The 24152-nt window shown below is 40.7% G+C and overlaps 1 protein-coding gene across 2 annotated transcripts; it reads right to left on the bottom strand.

Annotated features, from left to right (window-relative positions):
• Nucleotides 1-1443: 1443 nt before the first annotated feature.
• On the bottom strand, nucleotides 1444-24101 carry LOC105275836 (dexamethasone-induced Ras-related protein 1). 2 transcript variants are annotated; one of them, XM_011332976.3, is made up of 6 exons: nucleotides 23470-23702; nucleotides 12314-12615; nucleotides 10948-11105; nucleotides 4124-4310; nucleotides 3768-3978; nucleotides 1444-3524 (listed from the first exon to the last, which is right to left on the bottom strand). In XM_011332976.3, the coding sequence occupies exons 2-6, from the start codon at nucleotides 12448-12450 to the stop codon at nucleotides 3312-3314; spliced, it is 906 nt and encodes a 301-aa protein (XP_011331278.1). In that variant the 5' UTR covers nucleotides 12451-12615; nucleotides 23470-23702; the 3' UTR covers nucleotides 1444-3311. The 2 variants fall into 2 exon arrangements, with proteins under 2 accessions (XP_011331278.1, XP_011331280.1); XM_011332978.2 differs by lacking the exon at nucleotides 12314-12615 and having other exon boundaries at nucleotides 23470-24101.
• Nucleotides 24102-24152: the final 51 nt, after the last annotated feature.

Here is a 24152-nt window from a genome sequence, read left to right as displayed (position 1 = left end):
ATGTATGCACACAATAATATAATATGTTGATCTCTTCGATTTCATATTTTTGCGAGCTTATCTTAGTTCTTTGATTCCGAGACTTTATTTTAATTAATTTATCAAATGCGACGTAAAATCCTCTGCGAAACATATTATCTTATTTTTAATCATTAAATATGAATGATATTGTGCTTTGAAATAAAATTAAAATTAAAGATTTAAATTTTATGGAGATTACAATTAAATCGTTGAAAACATCGTTCAAAGTGCGCGCGTGATTGTAATTAATTATATTTTCGTGATATTTCTCGCGTTATATTTACGATGAGTGCCATAAAAGAGCAGCTATTGATGAGAAGAGGAGAAGGTTCGAGGAATATCAAGTGATAACGGCACGATCCTGAGGTGAGTAAAAATTATGTATACATAATAAATAATTATATATTAATAGAGAGAATTATATATTAATAGAGAGTTCAGTTATATTATTTATAATATATTTTTTTAATATTAACACAAATTTTGAGAGACAAGAAGAAATGATGTGCGCACAGTGTGTAGCTGTAGAGTATAAAAATATAACACTATATTAAAACTGGAAGTACGCTGAACTTTTTAAGAGCTAAATAAGTATGGAATTATGTGCAACGCAAAGTTAGCATTATTAAATATTTTATCAAGTTAAGAAAAGATCTTAGAGCATGCTTTTACATTGTATTTTTAACACGGTTACCTCTCGAGTACACTATTTCTGTGCGTCGTTTCTCTCAATGGAACAACAGAAGCTCATTCACGTCTCTTTTAGTTTGATTGCACTCACGTTTATATTAGTTTAGCTTTCGTTCGGAGGTAACAAAGAGGTTTTCCAACCTGTTAATCTCGATGGACAAGTAAACAGTGGTGATTCTTCTTTATCGGAAATGAGACAGACGAGTATCAATTACATTTTCTGATTTCCGCGATCATGTCAATTAAATGTCGATGAAGAAAATGCCTTTCTTCATCGAAGGAAATTGTATTTATTTCACTTTTAATCGCGGTCGGGAAAAGGGTTTCTGCTTCGCATTGAGGTTTCTTCAAGATTTAATAATGAGTGCGCGCACACGGACTCGTGTCTTTTATCCGTCTTGTTATAGCGACTATTAATTTTTATCCCGCCATATCGAAGCGATTAATACCTGAGAAAATTCGACTAACGAGTTATCGATCATACCAATAAGATGGAATGGCTCGCCGAAGGAGATAATCGGCAAATCGTAGCCCGCAGCGTTAATGGTGGAAATATGGTTTAAGGCAATTTCTCAATCGGGGCGTCCGGAGTAAGCGATTTCTCGCTTTGCAGATTAAACTGTCATTGCGCGGGCGGTGCGAGATCGTTCAAGTTATTTTTGGAGTCCATATTCTTGTTCTCTTGAGACTGGAAAAAGGACTGGTTATGACATCTTAAAGAATTATGCACAGTTGTGGAGAAAATGTCTTTTATTTGATACAAAATGCGAGCACAATCGCACACGTTCGCGATTGATTGCTCTTTCTTTTTTATTATTACCACTTGCAGCGCCGTGGTTCTGCTCAATGAAGCACTGCGCTTATCTTCGGTCACAGATGACTTACGGGCCGTCTAATTGGTCAAATCATCCTGTACATGATTGTACCTTAAAGAGTAACTAGGGCTGAGTCTATGGGAGAAAAAAGAACTATTCATATCTTGCACAGTCACAGATCTACATGCCTGATAGCTCTATGACATTCCATCGGTCGAAGTACATCCATCGGATGACCCATATGCAGGGAGAAAATATATATATTTCTCAACTGACGGGTGAATTTCGCAGTTTCGACAACATTTCATTCGTCGAAGAATTCTTGTTCATTGAAATAGTATACTTATCTTTTTTCCAGCTCTAATAACGTATGTTAATAGAAATTCGTAAAAGCTTGTCAGAGACAAATCATTCGCGTTACTGTTGAAATCGGGCATGAGAATTTTTCAGATTTGAAATTCGATATATCTCCAATGATTCAGTTATATGCGAGGAACCCTAGCCCCGCCAATGCACATGCGACCGATGGAGGAATAATTTTCACGTATTCGCCAAATTAATTCGGGATGCGTAGAAAAGGAGGTCGAAACACGGAAGTATCGATTAACTTTGCACGCATGTGGCGCATTATGCGAGTTTCGCCGTTAGCGATGCGGTCTCGCTGATCTCGTCGAGAATGGTAAGTCGAGCAGGGGGAGGAGTACGGTGTCTCATAAAAGCAACGAGATTAATTCGGAGAAATATATATCCTTAACAAAAGTCTATGCAGTATGCTATTCGCGGTGTAAGAAACGACGCCTACAATTGAATGCTCGTTTCTCGGATCGAGCGCTATTAGCGAAATTACAATGTTCCAGATCTCACGTAGAGGTACATACAATACCATTCGTTCGCGTGTCGGAAGTAAGGCTACGATGGGCGCAGTTAACTAATTCGGTAGGAAGCTCCTTCGTCGCCGTTTCGCGATGCGTTTTCACTCGACAGCGACACTTGCCGACACTTTTTGCTCGCGATCTCGTGTTGCGATCTTACGTGACGATATTCTTGAGAGCACTCGCGATAAAAATTTGTACCAAGTAGGAAGAGCATGTATACATTCTCGTTTCTCTTTCATGCGATTCAATCGCCCCGCTGTTATCAGAGAATCCTTTGATCAAATGTCAAACGATCTTATCCGCGTCAGTCGAGGTATCGATTTCCCGTTTAAGTTCCGTTTGATCGACAATTAATTAACGTAACGGCTTACCTCTATCTCTCTTTCTCTCTCTCTCTCTCTCATGCTCTCTGTCTCTATCTTTCTCTCCCATTCTCGCTCGCTCTCTCTCTCTCTCTCTCTCTTTCGGTCACATCTTAAGTTAATTATACATATTACCTTCGGGACATTACGCTAAAGCTATATTCCGTTAATTAATTAAGGCGAGTAGCGTGGTCGGTTTAAATATGATTTTCCTTTGGCGATCTTCGTTCGCGAGTACCCTTCGCACTGTTCTTATATTTGCAAGAAATTTTGGCAGTTCTAAAACTGTTTCTACGCTATAAATACAATTTTGAATTATTTTTATTTTTCTTGTCCTGCAAGAAATGTTAAACAGATATCATAAATTAGAAATAATAATGCTAACAACGAACATATAAATTGTAATAAAATGAGATATAGATCAGAAATGCCAGTCAGTGCAAAATTGTAACAGACAAAAAACGGTGATACTCGCTTCCGAAGATCGCTTTTAAACGCGTTATCATATTTTTTGGAGATTCGTCCGCGCGTGAAGATTGTTTGAGATATCACTGTATCGAGCAGGCCTTCCTGGACTCTGATGTTCTAAGCGTGATCCTGGATCCTGGCGCATTGTTCTCGTTCCCGGCCGCGAGCGAGCATGTCTTCGTCCGCATAATCATTAAATCCGTTCTTATGCTGGGACGGCGCACGTTCGGCGCCACGACGCCACAAGCGTCGCTCAATCGACGTTTTATACTGAGAGTGGCTTTATGCCGAGGCTGGAAACAAAAGTGTCGCTTTTTACGGGTCTTTCAGCCGTCTCTCGATAGGTGATTCGCATTTAATCGATCGCGATGCGACTCCGAGGAGGTAGTATCCCGCATCGTTTCCGCGCTTTGTCAGCTTTAATCGGATTTTCCATGAGGGTCCCGGTTATAGGGTCATTCAGTTAGTTAATCGCGAAGGAGTCACCAGCAACGACTTATCTTCTATCTAAAGCCACATCGGGCGTCGTCACGTACCTGCGATGGCGGTAACATAGTTGGCGAGCCGAAGGTCAGTGGTACCTTCCTGTGATGATTCGGTGCCATCTCCAGTGGTAGACCCGCCACTACGAATAACTGATAAAAAAGTTCATCCACATGATAGTTCCGCTTCGCGGATGCCTCGACGAATATACAGCACTCATCCTGGCTGACGCAATATTGCTCGGCCTCCTCGACCGTGACCGTTCTGCAACGAAAGCGAGGGAGACACGTTGATTAAATAATTACGTGACGGAGAGAGAAAGAAACTCAAAGTCGTAGGGTATTATTCCAATGATTATTCTAATGACGATGTTATACCCGCTACCTGAGCCCGAGAAGGTAGAACGTACTTTACATCTTTATCACATTTGTTCCCCACGATGACCATAGGGACCTTCAGGCTGTAATGACTCCTCCTGCTCTTCGTGGCACTTTGGGTCGCGCTCACTTTCGTCTCAAGGATCGCCTCTCTCAGCCTGATGGCCTCCTCGAAGGACTCCCGGCAGTCCATGCTGAACACCACGACAAACAGGTCCCCTGCGAAATCGCGTTATCGTCTGTCGATTTATCGAATTAGGTGCACAATCGCGTGGCGAGTGCTCGTTCTCGCGCTCGCATTATGAACATTGATATTATTTTCACGGATTTTTACGTAAAACCACGTTTACGAAAGAATTTTTTATGACGTTCGCGACAACGCTATTGAATCATCGAGTCTCTTTCGCGCGCGCGTTTATTATGCTGCAATTATTTCGGGCGGGAGTTGGCGCATGCTGTTGCATACGGACTAATTATAACGGTCACGCGAGTCGTACGCGTGTGTATCATGGATTATGAATATTTATCCCGACGGATTTATTTCCACGGCGACATGGGGGTGCGGCCCATGTATTTTTAAGTCCACCCTAACGACGGTAGTTGCGTAACGATTCCGGGTCTCACTTATACGAGTGCACTGTTACCGTTTGTTTCCGACAAAAACGCGTCGCGAACAAAAGGGCCAGCAGGATCAACTAGCTGTTCTCGTGAACGAACAAAAAGCTCGTCTATTGGGAAACTCGACGAGCCGTGCTTCTCGTATAGAACGTAAGCTCGAGCTCGGTAATAACGTCGCGTTGCCAACACACCGTCCTACTTAGTTTTATTATCGTACGTCCTCCTGTTAAAAGATGCGACTAATGTCTCATTTATAATAATAATGTCATCGTTAACCGCGCATTAGTCGCGTAGAGTTTAAAAGCACTTTCGTTGTGCCATTAAGAATGTGTCATCATTAGCGTATTATCATTACTGTCATTTTAATCAAATTGATGATCGTACACATTATACGTTGTTATTAATTTTTAATGCTTTCATTTATCATTTTTTATTTATCTTGTGTTTATTTATAAGCAACTAGATAGCTTAATGTGTGTACATACATATTTCTCCAAGAATCGATTTTCTGACAAAGATTGTGCGAGTCTCGAGCTTTCGCAGCTTGTAAGCGAGAAGATAAGAGTTTTCTAGCGAGATAAATCTATTATATAATAGGGTCACGAAATTTTAGATGCTCCTATAGAATTAAAAATTTTCGTAACGTTCAATTTAACTTTTCGAGAATTATTTGATTCTTAAATTTAACGTAAGAAAATTTCTTTTTTATTTTTTCTCAAGTATCTACAATCTTCAAATTGCAAAGCTTACTTCACTAAATTGATTTAACTGCGTTTTGTTCCTTCGTCGTAATATTGCCGCGGAATTTCTTAGGTTCGGATTTCATATTTTTAAATCTTGTCGCTTCATGCGGCTACCAGGTGGAGCGAGACATTTTATTCCCGCGAAACGCGCTGGCAAGCCCGATATTGTCCTGGTCGTGAGATGAAAATATATGTATGTCAGCCATTATGCAGCAAAGTTCGTCCTTTGGTGTCGAAAGGAATTCTCTCTTCTCGCAACAGCCGGTGCCGCGTCCAGAGGCTCATTGTCTTCGAATCGGGGTCATATCCTATTCGTTTGTGCTTAGACCAATACCGATGCTGGATTCGTGGTTCACGAAAACCTTTTTTACGTGCGTGAATCGATTTTAAGCCTGCGAATAATTTGCAATATATTTGAAAAAAAGTGCATGGAATTGTTGAATTTGCTGGTTTATAGGGTTATCTGCATGCGCAAAAATTGTTCTACAAACGTGCAGTATTATATGTAATTTATTATATATTTATCATAAATTATCGAGAATCAAAAGGTATCTGAAATTAGAAAGAACGAGAAGAAAAGAGCTTTTTAGCGAGCGTAAGCGCGATGGTGATAGCGCGATCGCTCGCGGGCGTTTTGTTATGCGTGCCTGCATGCGAGATGTTTTCGGCAATCGGCCGATTTGTGAATTATTAAGAGGTTTTCCCAGTGAGTCGAGGAAAGCGGAAAAATGCGAACCGTGGAAACGTGGAAGTCGTGACTACCCGTCGAATGCGGGGAATTTCTGGCACGATGCGGCGCGTCGCACGGAATACAAAACTAAACACGCCGCGCAATGAAATTCCCATCTACGGTGACCCTCTTGATTTCCGTACGCACGAACGGCAATTTAAAAATTCTTCGGATTTACGTGTCTAATTTTAGCGCACGGTTTCCTATACGTGAGGTCACAACTCGCTCGCAACTCGCGGCGATACATTGCTATTTCCACACGCGTATGTGGAGCAATAACTTGCGAGGGACGAGTATTGGTTCTGTCCGATGCAATTTGTGCAAGTCTGCTCGCAACAACGAACTCGATTGCTTACACTCCAGGGACGAACTGTAGCCCGAAAATTTTTAATCAAGAAAACTTTGTTAATTGACTGCACTATTACTACGTAATTGGTTCACGTATTTACGAAACGTTTAACATCACAGGGAAAGAGAAGTATCTTTGCTACGTCATCAGAATGAGATTGTGTAGATAAATATACATGTGAAGCATCTCTAAAGCCAACGCAAGTAATTCCGCAATTTGTGAAATTTGTCAGAGAAGAAATAAATTTTTGTGTCCGAAGCGAGTGCATGATGCACGCTTGTAATAATTCGTTGTCTTATCGAGCGAGGTCGTTTTGGGAATTGCGCTCCATGCATAGATTACAACTTGGATTATGTTCTGCAGCGCTCGACGTGATGTTTGTACGTGTGTACGTGCCCGAGCGTAAATATGTATTTTCAACGGTGAGAGCCGCTCTTCCATCTTGACAAGCGCGCGATGCTGATGCAATTGTCGCGTGTCCAACAGCGCGGCGCGATATCGGGTTATCAGGTACAGGTGGCAACGCGACATGTGACGAGGAACGAGAGAGATCTACGTACGAAACACTACGAAATGAACTGAACGTAAACGTTCTTGTGTGAGCCGCGTTGGGGCGAAGCTACACTTGGGGTGGCAACCAAGGGGAAGAGCGAACCGAACCGAGTTATCGAGCGGACGTACCCTTCCCGTATCGTATGTTCCCTCGCATTTTCGCGAATACAACGTCCTTCGATACTGTCGGCCACTTATCACCGTCTTAGCCCTCGTTCCTCGACTTTCGACCCGCTGAGCAACCCATTTTCGCTTAGAACCTCGAGCCTCGAGACGATCATTGAAGACCAGCGTTACGATACCGACGTATCTCATCAATATACAGATGATGATAATAGCGAGCAGCATTATTCGAAAGATTTGTTTGTCTATTTTCTAAAGTTTCTTCATTTCCCGTCCATCAGCGTATCTTCGTCATTTTTGTTGCGTCTGTTTTATATTACTTTTCTTTTATCTTTTTTTATCTTCCAACTTGAATTGTACGTCCCTTCCCTCCGACTCTTTCTGTCCGATGGAAACGCTTTTTCCTTTTGGCTTCCTCGTTCATTTCATTAATTTCTGTTTTTCTTCCAGACTTTTCATTTTTATCATTCGTATGTATTGTTCTGTTTTTCCATTACGATTTTCTTCTTCTACCTCGAATTCTTATTTTAAGAGGTCTCTTATCCTTTTTATATCTGCATTTTCTAGTTTCGTGTTCTTAGTCATGTTACTCTTTCTTTTATTCTCTTCTTTCTCCACAAGTTCTCTTTTTATTCTACTCAATTCGTACCTCATTTCTGCATCTTTTTCTCCTCCTTCCATCTTCTTCCTCTTCCAATTTACTTTTCTTTTTTTATTCTTTCAAGCAGTTCTATATCTGGGGAAGAGGAAATCTTTCCTTCTTTCTTTTTCTTTTCTTCTTTTTAAAGCCGCAAAACTAATCTTTGAAAGTATTATCATCACTAAAGATTCCTATTATATATAAAATAGTGAATCATTACTAAATCATTAAATAGTAAAGTGCGGACAATGCTGCAAAGTTGCAGCGACTTAACAATAGCTTTGAGATCCATTCAGAATCATTTTTTCTTTCATCAGGTTACGCTTGCGACAGATTTGCACCGGAGGATTCGGTTCGGGCCAAACAGGATCGGCTCAAAGGTAAGCTCGCAAACTCGCAACATTCTTTTTCCGTTTGCAATCAAAAGCTAAAATGTATTCATTACATTAAATCAGATAACGCGGATTAATATGGCAAAGAATCGATGTATTATATTATACATATACGCATTCTGTTTATTATACTTGAGTCTAATCAGCAAAATGGTTTTTGTTTCAGAGCGGTATCCAAGCGGAATGCGGCCAATCCTGAATTGCGTCTGTGTTTCCGGTGAGTGATAAATGAAAAAATTTAGCTGGTGATGGGTATTCTCTTGTTGAAATCAGTGCAATTTACTTTGCTTTAGAGTAGACGCTTTTATATGTAGATTTCTGTACGTATAGGTACATGCAAATGATTGAACGAAGAGTGGTATAAACCGTTACTTTCTCATGTAAATTTTTATTCTAAAATTCTCTTATATTTTTAAAAAATAAGAAATAGTCAATACAAAAATCCAATCAGTTTAATATACTACTTCTGTTGTAATTTTGAAAGAAATACAGGCAGTTACATCAACCCAAAATTTAATTGTTTTGCAAATTAATATAATATTACGCTTCTTAATGTACAAATGTTTATCATTGATTTATACCACTGCTTCATTCATATACACCATTCAACGATGTAATTTTCTACTATAGACATGTACAATTGTTCGAATGACATAAATCGATACGACACTTGAACTTTGCAAAGCAATCACGTCAGATTTAATGACACGCAGAATTTGTGATGTTTCATTCGCGTTAATAGATAATGCAACTGCTAATAGATAATGCCGCAATATTTTGTTGTCCATTCTTTATACAAACATTTATTACATATTCACGACACGTTTAAAAAGATACGCGGTTTAAGAAAAATACAGGTGGGAATTTTGTTAAATTTCGCGCAAATATCGGAAAAGTGGTTATCGATAAAGTGAAACAATCGAGATTGAGCGAGAATTTCGCGCTTTTAACAATCATTTTACTCGCCTACATGCTAGCAGATTTCGCGTTCGCGTCAATTTATATTTTTCGACTTTTAATAAGTATGTACGTTTGCATTCGCACGTTGCATTAGTCATGTTCACGAAAGAGAGAAAATTTTCGGCGTAGTCACGATTTTTTCTCGTATACATGTTGATACATTACGGCGTGCTTTTCTGCTTCCGATTTGCTTTGTCGCGAAATTGTGCATGTCGCAGAGAAATATGTTCAATGAAATTAAGTCCACCCTAATATCGCACAAGTCATCTTTACAAACGTATATATCACGAAGAGCTGTCTTTGCAAAGATATTGCCGAGCAAACTTTGCAGAAATAGATTTCGCAGAGTAATCTTCGCGAAGCATTGCGAAGGTACGTTTCACCGTCGCATTGCGAGGCAATCGAGTGTGAGAGCTTCACGCATTCGACAGTGCTTGCGTACAGGTTGATAAATTCCATGATTGCTACGGCTTCTAGTTTACGATATCTTTTTCTGCGTTTCGCGTCCGAATGGAGTGCAGTGAAGTGCGGTATCGAAACTTACTCTGAAACGCGTTTTGCTATAAATATTCCTCGAATAAATTTGTGTAAATAGCGGAAATATCGTCGATGTAAATATTCGTGGAAAATCGTTCAATAAAAAGTGCCATACCTCGAATGTGTGAATTGCACTAGATGAGGAAAGTGCAACAATGAATCGAATCTGCGTGGAGTTACAGGTGTAGAAGGATTCTGTGCGACCGATTTCATCAATAGACTACGATGCAATGGGCTCTGAGGGATTTCATCGCGCATTGGTGGAATGCTCGATTTCAAAGTTCACAGAGTAAAGCTGCGCTAGTAAGTAGTTTATACTAGTAGTTTGTAAAGTAAACTTGCACTGTTTTTCAACGAAAGAAAGAAGTAAGGACTATTGCATTACCACATACATTTTTATATTTATTACATATATTATTATCAAACTAATATAGATTGAAAATAAATTGAAAAATAATAAAGAAAAATTCCCTCCTATCGCGATGCCACAAAGCTTAACATGTTAACCCCGTATCTGAAATTCCCTCGCTGAAATTCCGGTAACAGCCGACAGGCTGATCATATCGCCCTGAGCAACCCCTCGCAAACTTTTCCCGCGTACCCAATGCCGTTGTCGAGGATATGAGATTTCGCAAAAGTCGTTGAAACTTCCGGAGCCTGAGTTCGACGACATTCGGCGCGTTTCCGGCGTAAAACCCGTGCGGCTCTAGAGATTTTTTAGCCATGTTGAAGCGGAAGAAAAGTTTCTTGGACTGTCAAGAGCGTATTAGGATTAAAGTGGATGGTGAATCTTTACGTGAGCGCAGCATCCATGTAAACCTACCGGCCACGCTTTCGTACAAAAAACATTTAAAGATTTACGAAATTCAACTCTCTACTCATAGCAGAGAAAAATGACTGGATTTTTAAAGGGTTCTTTTTTCCCTACCGTAGTCTGTGATGTATCCTCATATAAAATATATCGCGATACATTTGCATTTCATGTATTGCATGCTCGGTAACGTACCATTTTTCATTCTTTCATATAGGAGTTAAACACCATTAATTTTTCTGAGACTGGTATTCTCGCCGCGATAAAAGCGAAATAACGAGAATTAGATTTTCACATCGGCAGAAGTGTATATCTCGTGAATTTCGCGACGTTTTGAACACGATGTCGTCTTGAAAGTAGGAACAGAGCATTTCTCCGGGGAGGTAAGCTGCTGGACTTACCCGTCAGAAAGGACAATCGTCGCATCGCCGGAAACGGATGGTTTCCGCTTGTATCCAGGAGATCAAGCTGGTGAACCTCGCCTCTGATCCTATAGAGTTTCCTGTGAAAATCTTCTATCGTCGGCGTGTAGCTCTCCTCGAATTTGTTGGACAGAAATCTGAAACGCGAGCGGTAGCAATTTTACAAAGCCACATGAGCGCGCCGTCATCTCCATCTCTCTTTAAATCTGACATTTTTTAATCTCTTGTTTACTAGCTTCTTCTTGAATTTCAAAATTAAATCCGCTTTTATTTCTGAGTTTCTCTTTCTTTTTTTTACGTAATTAATTAACGAGACGATATCTTGTAATTTTACGATATCCTTTGTACTTTGAACGTTTTGAGCAGAATTAAAAAACCTGTTTTCTGTTTAACGACGTAAACGTATTTTCTCTCGAGAACAAATACGGGCCCGATGAAATCTGGATGATAATCCACAGAGTTAATCGCAACGTCGACTATTTAAAAGCCGCGTTTGTTGATGAGGGTAAGCATCTGTCTCGCTCTTTGAAATGGGCTCGTTAGCGATCGCTATCTATGTATGCACCCACAGACAAAAAATTCGGAGCATGCAGAGCTCACATAATTGCGGTCAATTTAGAATAGTTGACGTAACTTCGATCTGGCCGAACGACAAATTTCCGACATTTCGCAAAACCACGACATTCATCGGCACGCAATATCGGGTAGAACGAGAGATTTTATCATCTCCTTAATAATTTCGAACGAAACTGTTCCCCAATTTTATTACACGATGAAGAAACTTTGATTAACTTACAATTTTAACAGGCCAAGCCAATTGAAAATAGATTATTCTTTTATTCCCGGAATACACGTGGTGGCTAATTTTTCAATAACCGCATATCGTATTGCGGCAATGGGCGCGTAACAATAGCAAACACAATAATGTAGTACGCAATAGCGGGCTGGCAGTTCAAAGATTAATTGAATCACATTGTTTCGCGCTATTAGTAATCGATCTGTGAAAGGGAGCACGACTAACGGAATTTAGAAAAGCGAACGCGTACGGAACGCGCGGAATATCGAAACGTAGAACGCATGGAAAGTGGTAGTATCGAATCAATTAAACATTTACATGAAACATGAAACCTAAAAAAGAAAAAACCTTAATACCAACAAACTTCATACCTAATATTTGCCTATAATATTACAAATACATAGAAAAGCAAAATTGTTAAATTTCGAAGATGGTATATTTAAAAATAACATTGCAGTTGAAGAGTAATACAACAAAAGTAATCAAGTAAAAAGATAAAAAGGCGCGTTTTCAAGCTGGATATCGCGGTAGTCAATTTCCCGCGTTTACCGTGCTACAATGGCAGTCTTTCCGACGCGGGCGCTGCCGAGCATAACGAGGCGATAGCAATTGCGCGGCGGTGGCTTGCAAGCGTCCTCCTGCGACGAGGTGGACGCAGGACTCGGGCTGACAGGCATAGCGAGCATTCCATCCTCCGGGCCCGAGGGACCCTGACCCTCCACCAGCTCCGACTCCGCTCGCGCTCCTCGCCGACCGCGAGCGTTGATCCGATGCTCGGCGGGCTCGTCGGTTGCACTTCCGCTTCTGCAGAGCCTCTGCACGCAGCACAGAAGTCGGCCGCACGCCTCCAGCTGCGCAAACCGGGGAATTACACGTTCGTGTGAGTGCGGTATTAACCCTTAAACCCTTTAATCCTACGCGACCCTTGGGACACATGCATCGTGAACTTCAAAGTACTCGCGTGCTTTAATTAGCTGAAATGAGACGGATACTGACATGGGAACAACTTGTACCCCACGCAACATAGCGCTACATAATCATGTATATATTTACCATCTTCCCCGAACTTGCTTCCCAAGCTTATGTGAAACTTAGAACGTAGCTCCTTTTCGAAAGACGCTGATATATACACGTAGACGTGAATAAATGATAATATGGAAAAGATATATTATTCGTGAGAAAGTTGTTTGCGTCTACGCAAACAACTTTTCAATATGAATTCCGAGAAATTTTGATAGGAATTTGCAATCAACATGCGATTAATAGTTTACGTTTCATATGGAATTTCAATGGTATGGTAATTCTTGTTAATGCAGAACTACATAGAATTTCGAAATATCCATAGGTCCTGGTAAATTTCAAAATCTAATAGCGAATTTTAGTAAACCATAATGTTCTCTATTCCGCTCATATTCCGCCGATGAACGATAATATATTCGGTAGTCCTGAGGATTGATTTTTTAATAAATAAAAAAAAGACGCGCGACACACACATACCGCCTTCCTCACAGCCTCTCTCTCTCTCTCTCTCTCTCTCTCTCTCTCTCTCTCTCTCTCTCTCTCTCTCTCTCTCTCTCTCCAAATGTGTAGATATTGGTACGTTCCCAAGAATTCGCGAAGTGTGGAAAGAATGGGATATTCGAGATCCAAGCGCAAATGCACGAGCCTGATTGGATTTTCTTGGATTGATTCGTGGCGGAAGGTTTCAGCACAAATACTTTTATTAAAGCGGCGAGGGAGAATAAAAAGGAGAGGCAAATGCTCGAGACACATTTCAGGAACTCTTGCGTGTCCCCTCTTGAATATTTTCCTTGCTTTCTTCGGATGTTAGAACACCCGGAAGTTGCTTGCAGCAACAATATTGGAAGAAATTCCATTTTTCCAGATCAAAGGAATATAAAACGGAACCGTAAAGAATAGTGCCGCTGGCGTTCGTATTTCCAAAATACAGTTCTTTCCAATTACACAGTCCGTGATGAATCGTTACTGGATGCTGCATACGCGAACATAATTTAATGAGAATATTTGATGAAAAAATTTCTAGAAAATGTGTTAGATAAACCCGGGAAATTCGCGGCGTACAGGTGTCGTGAAAATGAGAAGGTTAAGGTTCCTTAAAATACGCCCTAGCATTTAGAAATAAATTTTAAACATTTCGCATGTACGTATTATTCTTTAAAAAATATAACAGTTCTGCAAAATTTAATTCGAAATATTCAAATTTATGTTTTATTATTTATTCGAAAAATATTGGTCTTGCATTTTAAATTGCGATGCAATACTGAAAGGTAACATAAAAAAGAGATTACAAAATGTCGTATTTTTTAAATTAATTTTTCCTTCAAAAAAGCTCCATATGCCAGCGATGCAAAACACGAATGTAATTTACGAAAGGTATTATAAAGCTAGAATAAAAAATACAAAACAATATTTTCACATAGTTTCCTACTAATATGTGTAATTTAAAAAGACTGTTTTTACTGAAGCTCTTATTTCTTTGGAATTTGCGATTTCTTTATGTTGAATCTTTAGACGTTAATTACAAGAGTAACGCTTGATCTATGTCCGCCTACGTCTTTTGAATACTAATGTCCCTCGAATATCAATGTCAAGAGAGACTTTATTCGCGCTTAAGGAACGGGGATTTTACCTACGATAAGCGATAACATTCTTCTTTGTGTTCGCCTTCAGAAAGTTTACTCTGGGACTTGGATATTCGCAGATGCGACCTAGTCGCAGGAACTGGCAGGGTAACAGAACGCGTTAAATCTTTACCATAACGCTGTACATTTCTAACTCGAGCGCGTTGAATAGAGGACTAATGATTGCAACGAAGCAAGTTCTGAATGTCGCTTAACACTGCTTTACGCACGATAGTTAGAGAAGACCTATTAGAAGAGACAAAAACGATGTTACTTTACTGAATGATAGAGCATAGAGCTACTTGAGTCATTCTGTGCTCGTGTTTCGAGAGAATGAGGAATCAAGTATCTTTAACGTTCACTGAAAATGTAAAATTTTCAAGATCTTGAAAGAAATTTGATTTACACGGGCATTGCATTTTTATTCACATAGATGATTTTTCGCAAATAATTCCCAAAATTATAAACAGCGTTCGTTAGAGAATATTAATTGATTCTCATTTTATAAAGCCGAAAAAAACAAAGATTGAGAGCTTGTTGAACAAGGCAGACGCGGGTTGTTGATCGAGAAATCGCGCGTTTCGTTGAAAAATACATGAAGTAAACTTGAATGCACTCGTCGTTGCTCGGCAAATTTACCTCTGGACGAGCAGCGTGCCGCACGTGTACCTTGGCTTCGAAACGATACGCAAGAGGAGCTTTATAAATATTTAAATAAGACACCTGATGCCCGCGCCGATGGTGTGGGCCGCAATTATTAAGGTCTCCATTAAAACACGTCGCACGTATTGCTCTCTTTTTTTTTCTTATCCTCGGATAACTTACTCTGATTGAAACTGTAATAATCCTGAAGGCACGTTTTGCCTCCGTTCGTTTTGTGTTCTGCGATGGTAACCATACAAATCACTCCGTTACGCTCGGTGTCGTTCAGCAAATAGCGACATAAATCGCACAGTGGGTAGAAGAAATTGGTTTCTCCTTTATCTCGCGTACGTCGTTCCGGAGGTCTATTTCCAACATTTTCAGCTGTTCACGCGCGGCTGAGCTCTTGAACCTTCTTAAAGCAACGTCATAATTATCAACTGCAATTGTTTCAGCCCAAGAGCCATTGTTACGTCGACGACGGTTTATTTCCGTTCCACGCGAGAACGGAGAAACGGGGTTACGCTATTTTTCGCGCGGCATTAACTATAAATGTACGGAAAGCGAAACGCCAGTAAGCTTTCGCATATCCCGACCGAGTTGTTCCCAGCGTCATATATTTTACCGTCGCGCAAGTGTGACGAACGTTATCCGTCTCGTGATACGTCTCAGTGGTATCGACATTTTCTGTACTTCCACTCACGTATCTTTTTCCGTCGTGCAAATACCTCTCGAAATAAAAGTCGACCGTGCCCCTATTACTATTTTCGGGATTTATGAGCGGTTTCAGCAAAGTCGATTAACTTTAATACCAGATCTACTGACTTTATTTTCTCCTAAATTAAACATCAAGCATATAAGGAGCAAACATTTTTATATTTTATCTCTAATATTTCCTGACGTTGCTAAAAAAACATTGAATGTAAACTGGATCCTTTTAATACTCAGGATTTTCAGCAGTTTCTTTACGTAAACTGAACATAACTTTTGGCCATCTATTTTACTTAATAAGTCCAATTTAAACAGGAAGATAAAGACACATACACGTATGCATTCCTGTTAATTTCTGCTCTGCTATTGTACTTCGGTGTAGAGCTCAAAGGAAGTTAGCCAATTCAATGTTGGCAGATTACCGTGCCGCGATATAACGCAACTGTTGCGGAGCAATTAAACCGGGATGATGATTCTCGATCGCGCTGATCTCTGTTTTAATTCCTGGGATCCGTGCTTGAATGACAATGGAAATCCTCGAGGGAAGTAGTCGAGATCTAGCTATGAATGCTCCCTACAAATGGTAATAGGCAGTCTTTGATGGTACCAGGCTGGAAGGCTACATTAGGCTGTGCGGGCTATGTAAATGTAGTTGGAATGTTCACATCGTTATCTCTTATCTAACTGACCTCCTCGAGGAGAAGCCGCGAATAATCGCTTCGATCGAAGATATACGGATCTCTCTCTCTCTCTCTCTCTCGCGTATTCTTAGCAGTGACATTAGAACCTCGGTCAAAGAATTGAACAGCAAAAGGCATGCAAATTTCAATTACGTTTGCTTTGGGGAACGATCAAATTAAAGATAACCGAACGTTGTTAGCGGTAGATTTGAATCTTTGTTTAATGCATCGGGAAAAGCGGATTTCTGCGTCTAACGACCAAAGAGATCGAGATCCAAAGAGTTCGAGTTATACTTGCTTAAACTCGCTGGCTCATCACGTTCCGTGTTTACATGGTATCATTTCGTCGCGATACACAACGTAGGAAAAATGAGCGACAAGCCGCGTATACTATCGATTTTACGATTGCGCGCCACGACAAAGCTCTCGTCAGCACGCGAGGGTTTGAGAAACATTGATCTCTTAACGCCAGCGACCTAGGCCAGGTTCTGGCACACCGAGAGCAACAAGATATCGGTTGAACAGGACAGTTCCTGGCCAACATCGACAATCGGATTACCATGCGCGCTTTGTCGGACCGCCCGGTCCGCGACGCGCATTCGGCGGTGCCGAACAAAAGTTCCGAATGTGTATCACAGAACGTTATCCTCTTAATACTACGTAGCTTAATCGCACTAAGCGGATTCGCCCGTCGACGCTGGCCAAACATTCATTTAACGATCACAAATATCACAATGACATAATACATATTTTCTCGGATGAGCGATCGGCCGAGCGATTGGTCCAGCATGCGCGCGAGTACAAAACTTGACGAAACTTGCAACAATGCGCCGTCGTTAGGCCATTCCATTGGGACGAATTATGCGACAAATGTGTTTCGTTTTCCTGCTGCAACAGCACGCAGTAAATGAACACGGAAATTCTCTTCTACTGTCCATATTGTGTTATCTTGCAGTTGTAAAGCATTTACGTCACACGCGGCGCATGCGAGCGCACTTTTATGAGTATTGCAGTGCGCCATTTAGGCATTTATGCCTTACAATTTATTGTGATACATTTCATTGGATAAATCGTATGCCGCGTCGATTAACCCGCAAATTACATCGTAACGGTACACGAACGATAATATGCCATGTGGTACGCCGCATGGCGAACGTTTCATTTATTCGTTAATCATCGTTGCATATTTCGTGCAATCCGCCGCACGATTAAAAACTTTTGATCACGCGGCATGTTGGCTTCTCATAATCTCTGTCGCGGCGAACGGTGATATTATATGAACCTAGAATTATGCAAGTATATAATTACGGCGTTAAACGATTACTCCGCCCCATTTAATCGCTAGGCTAACACCCTTTGCCATCAGGTCGTTCGTTCGTTCATTCGTTCGTTCATTCGTCGTTCTTTCGTTCTGATATCGCCCTCGAGCCGCGAGGCACGCGACGATTATTGCAGTCGATTAAGGGAGACATTCCCCGCGGAGAGAAGCGTCGGTTTCTTTCTTCAAGATTTCATATCCGGCTAAATAAAAATCTGGGAGGGCCGTTAAATGTACGCTAAAGTACGCCGCGGTATTTTTTTCAATGCCTCGCTTAAGATGCAGCTTCTCATTATTAATCTGCATAGAGCATGCTCTATTCTGTCCGACGGTGCATATCGCCAGCATAGCGCGCAATACCGTTACAGATCCGTTTGATGCATACGATAATCGAGTAAAGACGAATCTCTCGGAGCTCTCAATTCGCCAATAAATTGCTCGTCGTAATTAGGCGGCTGTTCCATCCGTTCCGAGTAGAAAAGTGATTTTGCCTCCCCATTTCTCTCTCTCTTTCTCTCTTGCTCTCTCCTCATTTTCGTCCTTTCCCTCCGGCACTCTTGCCACGTTCCTCGCGCATCGTCACTTAACTCAGGACTAACTACTCGCTAGCGTTCCACTACTGAGTGCTTTTGCTTGCTCGCACCGTAATCTGATTGGGCTCTCGCCGACTATTATTTCGTTTCCGAGTTCGACACGCCGTTACGTTGATTATTGTTGCTATCGCTGCTTTCCACGTCATATGTCTGAACGCAGTAACAATTTCTGATGGCAAGCCCGGGAGCGATTCACGAGTTTACGAGCGAGCATCGTACTGGGAGACGCCTGCCTATCATATCGACATCAGTCGTGGTGGCTGAAGAAAGGCCTGCGCGTTAACGCACCGTACGCGCCGAAGGAACTTTGTTGACCCCTTCATAATGTCCAGATGTGCATAGGGTGTCCGCCCGGTATAAAACTCGAATGAAAGTTTGGAGTATAATAGATTTATTCTTAAGAAGAAGATCCAGACATGGCGCGATACAAGCGATTTTAAAGTTGCAACGCAGAGACAAAAAACGCAATTATCCTCGAAGCAATCTTAAATGAAAGCTAGTTGCGGTACAGCTGAAACAAGTACTAGAATTGCGCATGATTTCATTTCTTTTAATGCAAAAGTAGCTTTGCGAGGAGAGGAGAGAATTGCGCGGACGAAAAATTGTACAGCTAATCTGGACAGATCTCTCTGTGCAGATCGTCATTATGAGCTCCCACCGCAAATATATACTTCTCGTATGCGCACAGGGTATGAGGTTTTGCGTGAGACTCTGTATATCTGCATAATATAACGCGGGCGGCAGTGCTGCTTCAGAGGAAACGACGACGACGATGACGACATCGAGACGACGAGACGGGAGTTTATTTTCAGCCCGCGCGTCGCCCGAGTTAGTAAGGGAGCTTTTATGCGGCGAGCTAATCGACGAAAAGCTCGGCGCTGAATTCCGCCGGCGACGGGTCACGTCCCAATAATTAAGAGTTTAATTGTCTCTATTGATCGACCATTGCGATTAAACAACCACGTTCGCCACATTCATGAGTGCTCTTGGCGCGTTTGTTCATGCACTTGTCCGCATTCATCCGTTTGTTGCACATGTGCAACACACGGCAAGGAATGGAACGTAAAAAGAGTGCAAAACCCCTGCATCGGTTGCCGATGATTCGGTAATCGATTGTAAACATTCAGCCGCACGTAACCTGATGTCGATGCGCCTTTTCAATCGCCCGGCATCGAGATGGAGTTTTCAAAGGTATCCGTTAAACGTGAAACTTTCGACGCTGCAACTTGCTGGAACTCCTAACCTTAATTTCAGTGGAAGATTCTTTAACCGATTTTATAATCAATCTTCTCTCTCCTAATAAAAATGTGTCGTCAACCACTTCCGCGTTTGTAAGCGAAAGATTTTACGCATTGAAAGCAGAGAATTTTACGCTAGCTAAACTTTTGAGGAAGCGAGACCACTTGTGAGCAGCGAAACTTCATTATTCATCTGAGTTTGAGTGAACTTCGCTTCTGGAGATTTTTAATTTGAAGCACCAAGTATAGTGTGAATATTAAGAAGCGGTGGAATTTTCTTGGAGGAAATATTGACCACAAAAATTCGATAATCGATATAACACAATAGAAAATAAACAATGCAAAATAAAGCGTGCTGAATTAAGGCCACAGGTATGCGGTACGCAGTGGATTAATATTTTTTACTTGCTTTTGTGTCGCATACTATGTATGCATCGCACACATGTTTCTTCTTACGTCACGTGTAGCGGAATGACGGGACTGCCCTATCGAGCGATTGTCATTTGAACCGAAAATTCGCGCATCCTAACGATCGTAACGATTGTACCGGAAGCATGCACAAAGTGCATCGCACAGAGACGCTCGATGCTCGACGTACCGCGAGAAATTTGACAGCGCAGTTTATCGATACGGAAATTTCTGCCTTTTTCGTCGTGAATCGTTTTCTTTGCGAATATTCTTGCGAAAGTCTCTTCGACATGCTGAAAGAAATTTCGCTACTCCACGTCCTGTTGACGTTTTGAAGCCCAATGCCGACATCGTTCATAGTCATCGTGAATTATATTTACAAGCGCCGCGGATTATCTTCGCGTAGCCTACTTCCTGAAATAACTAGTTTTTGCCGCGACCTCCGTCCTGCTGTGACAAATTCAGTTATTGGGTCAAGAAATCGAACGAATTTCAAGAATAATATCCTCGCTTTCCTTCATCGAATCTCTCCCCTAAATATTTCACTGCATCCAGATATATTTTGAATAATAATTAAATAAATTGCATTTAAATAAATAAAAATCTTTTTTTGTTAAAATGGCTCCTTAGAAGCCAAGTCTGTTATCGTCCATAAATTCAATCTCTAGAATATTTAACTTGAAATCCTTAAGTGATTGGACGAGAACTGGAAAAATATCATTTTGTTTAATATCAATATTTTAATTAAATTGTGTGTTTCGCTTTAAGAGCAATGCGAAACAACGAAAATGTAATTAACCTGTATTTTATTATCTTTATACCTTTTAATATTTGTTTAATGTTAACATTGTTAGGACATAAATATACATTTCATGCATACATACCTCTAAATTAAAATTAAAGATAATTAATTTTATTCAATTTGATTACGTAAATTTTATAATATAATAATGCAAGACGAACATTTCTACCAGTTTCGTTATTCATGTCGTAATACGATATTAACTTTGGGAACATCGTGTTTGCAATATTTATAGCTTGCTTTTGGTCAATAAAGAAATCTGCTTGTCGTGTTCGCGGCGAAGTTCGCCAGTTGCAGCGTGGTTACGTCAGGTTACGTCTGTTGACGGTGCAACAAGTCGGGTTAACAGCTGTTTCAGCCGCATATAGTTATGTGCACGACGACGGTGATGCTATGGCACTTCGATTTGGCCCAAGTCCAAGCCGAGTTTACGAGGCTTTAGTGAACTTGGGCGTTACGTTCGTTGAATAGGCGACCGCACTATCAACGGTTTAACCATTATTAGCTACAGCAAGTGAGGTATATCTCAAGTTTCGAGATGAGCGCAGCGAAGAATGCAATTGTTACGGTTTATGATGGGGCAAGGCGCCATTCGCTGCATATTAATTTTATGGATAACGTAGTAACACGAACAACAATTATGTGCATACTCGTATTAGCTCGATTTCTAAGTGACTCGGAAATAAATCGCTATACATTTTCAGATTCCTAAAATAAATACAAAAATATATAATAAATTACGTCACATATGTAATAAAGTAATGTCAAATATATAACAAATAAGGATGTGCGATTATGATCTCGTGTATTAGAAAAATGTCTGATCATAAAACATGCACATACCGGAAACATTTTACGACTCGTGTAAACTTGCAAGCATATATTTGCGTTTGTACACCAACATGACGCGTATTGATTGTTGAAGAGTACAGTTGTGAACTTTGGTTTTTCCGTTCTTTTGGCGTTGCAGTATCTCAAATCTGTGCTGGAATGTCACGTTTGCAGATACGAGCACGTGTCGTAATTTGTGATGGCTTTGCGAGATGCACGATATGGCCTATGGCTAGCAAATCGATACAGTACGTACCGCGCGCGGTCATATAATTATTAACTCTTTCAAAGCCGCACGTTTTTCTCAAACGCGAAAAAATGCCGCGCCGTAGCTTCATATATGTGCAAACTTTGCGCTATTTGCGGAAAGCGTACACAACATGCGTAGAGTTTTAAAGGATTATCTTGACCGCTTAGCGGAAAATCTCTGTTTAATGATCGACCACGGAGTGCGGACACTTCTTTTTCTTTTTTTTTGTTGATTAAATCGGTTTTATCGGCGAAATATAAAACATAAAACCTAGGTAGTCTTGATATGAAGCTAACGTTTACATCAATCAAAAAGATTAATCTTTTCGTTCAATCCTATTGCTTTTATCGCAGAAATCGTTGTTTTTGCGCAGTGCACAATGCTTAATGGTTGTTTAATTACAAGGTTATTTTTTAATTTTATAGTAGAACTCGCTTTAAGTGGAAACATGTGCAAAATTTGTTACCGCAGAAATAAATATCACACAAGAGATCGACTCCTCGAGTTATGTGCTTATATATACCTTTATATATTATTTTTACTAACAGTGTAGCGCATCGGCCGTCAATCTCAGATATTTATAGATGAAATTATAGGATATTGAAGAGTCAATTTATCATACATCAAATATAATCTACCTACTCAAAAGCAAGAGAGTGTATTGATTCGTAAAAAGGAAATCATTTAACGTGTATAGTATCAACTGAATACTAATTATTTAAAAACTATAGATGTAATTAGCGAAAAATAATATGTTAAAAATAAAGACAGATAATTGCTGCTGCATTTCTTTGAAAAACTTTACTTTGCGGTATGCAAGGTTCGAGATGTTATAATTTTAATAATAATTTACCAAAAAAAAACTATCCCTAAGGAATACCTTTTTTTCGAAATAACGAAATAAGAACCCACATAAAAGATCGAAACCACAAAAAGGGTCCAAAAAGGGTCACTGATCAGTCAGACGGACTGACACGACATTGAGTAAATAGGAGATGAAATCACTGAGAGCCTTTCCTTCGGGAGGACAATATATCACAGGACGGATATATGCCATTTGAGCGAACGTTAAATCGGTACGTTTTAACACGTTTATGAACGTATTCAATCACAGTCATCAATAATCAAGATTAATTGTAACGCAAGATTCTACAACACTGCTTGCTTTTAAAAGATGCGCTGAAATATCTTAATCTTAAAAGTACGATTCCAATCCGTTTTCAAAGTTTCCTATAGGTAGTTTTATTTTCTGTTTATATCTTTTGTATTCGAAATGCATATCTTTTCTTTTTGGATGTTAAGTAGAGATATTATTTCAAGTATTATTACATAGAGTTGCTTTTATTCGATCTATATGTAACAAATAATTTTGTAATAATTTAATAATATTTTTAAAACTGATTGGTAAACAATACTCAAGAATTAAAATAAAGTATAAATATCAGTTGATACTAAGAAACAATGTTATTCTCACGGAGGCAATCTCGTATTGCGGCATAGGAACTGAGAGGAACGGTGCAACTAAGTGTAAATAAGAAGTTCTCATTATTCTTCTGTCATTATACAAATGTACATTCTAATGCGGCTTACCTCAGGAACGTGGACAAAGCGTTGCCGGAGGAAAAACCGAGAAACGAGGTCCGAGACATGCAACGTTCTGAACGTTAAGGACCCGTACAGGTCCTCGATTCCTTCTTTCGACCTCGTCCACTCTCTGGCACTTCTTGTTGCACGTCGCGATGCACTCTTCCTTTCTCTCCCCCTCTGTCTCTTTCTCCCCCTGATGCAGCGACAAGTGGCAGGCTCGACTAACGCGTTTGACTGTCAGAGTATCTCTTTCTCTTGGCAGCTATCTTGCTGCCAATACGATGGCTTTACGAGCGCGGTTTACTCGAACGAGGCCCGGAAATGCCTGCCAATATGTCGTGGGCTCATTGATTTCGCGAGGCAACCGGGGGCACGCGATGATGTGCACGAGGACGTGCCGAAGAAAATCCTCAGCGAGGAGCAAGGCGAAGCGACGCCGGTGCGAAGCGCTGACTGAACCACTGGCGAGGCAACGAGGGGGTGCTCCGTACCGTGTGCTCCAAACCCCTCTGCTGTTCTCACCCTCTCGATCGGTCCTCTCGTTCTCCCCCTCATCTGCCCTCCTCGTCCACTTCGTCCTCCTCTTCCACCGAGCATCCCACCTCGCTTTTACTCTCCCTCTCGCGTGCGCGTTCACTCGTTCCCCATCGCGCACCCCCGCGACGCGTACAACCTCTACGTTACGC

The sequence above is a fragment of the Ooceraea biroi genome, chromosome 11, assembly GCF_003672135.1.
Source record: "Ooceraea biroi isolate clonal line C1 chromosome 11, Obir_v5.4, whole genome shotgun sequence".
Lineage (NCBI taxonomy): Eukaryota > Metazoa > Arthropoda > Insecta > Hymenoptera > Formicidae > Ooceraea > Ooceraea biroi.
Note: the sequence above shows the minus strand (reverse complement) of the source record. Positions and strands in the feature narration are given on the sequence as shown.

Bases quoted from the DNA above. Each gene is read 5' to 3' on its own strand.
- LOC105275836 (XM_011332976.3), bottom strand. From the start codon at position 12,450: ATGCTCGCTATGCCTGTCAGCCCGAGTCCTGCGTCCACCTCGTCGCAG. The intron at 11,106-12,313 runs GTAAACGCGGGA...CTCGCGTTTCAG, and splicing joins AAGACTGCCATTGTAGCACG to ATTTCTGTCCAACAAATTCG. The intron at 4,311-10,947 runs GTAAGTCCAGCA...GCGATTTCGCAG, and splicing joins ACGATTGTCCTTTCTGACGG to GGGACCTGTTTGTCGTGGTG.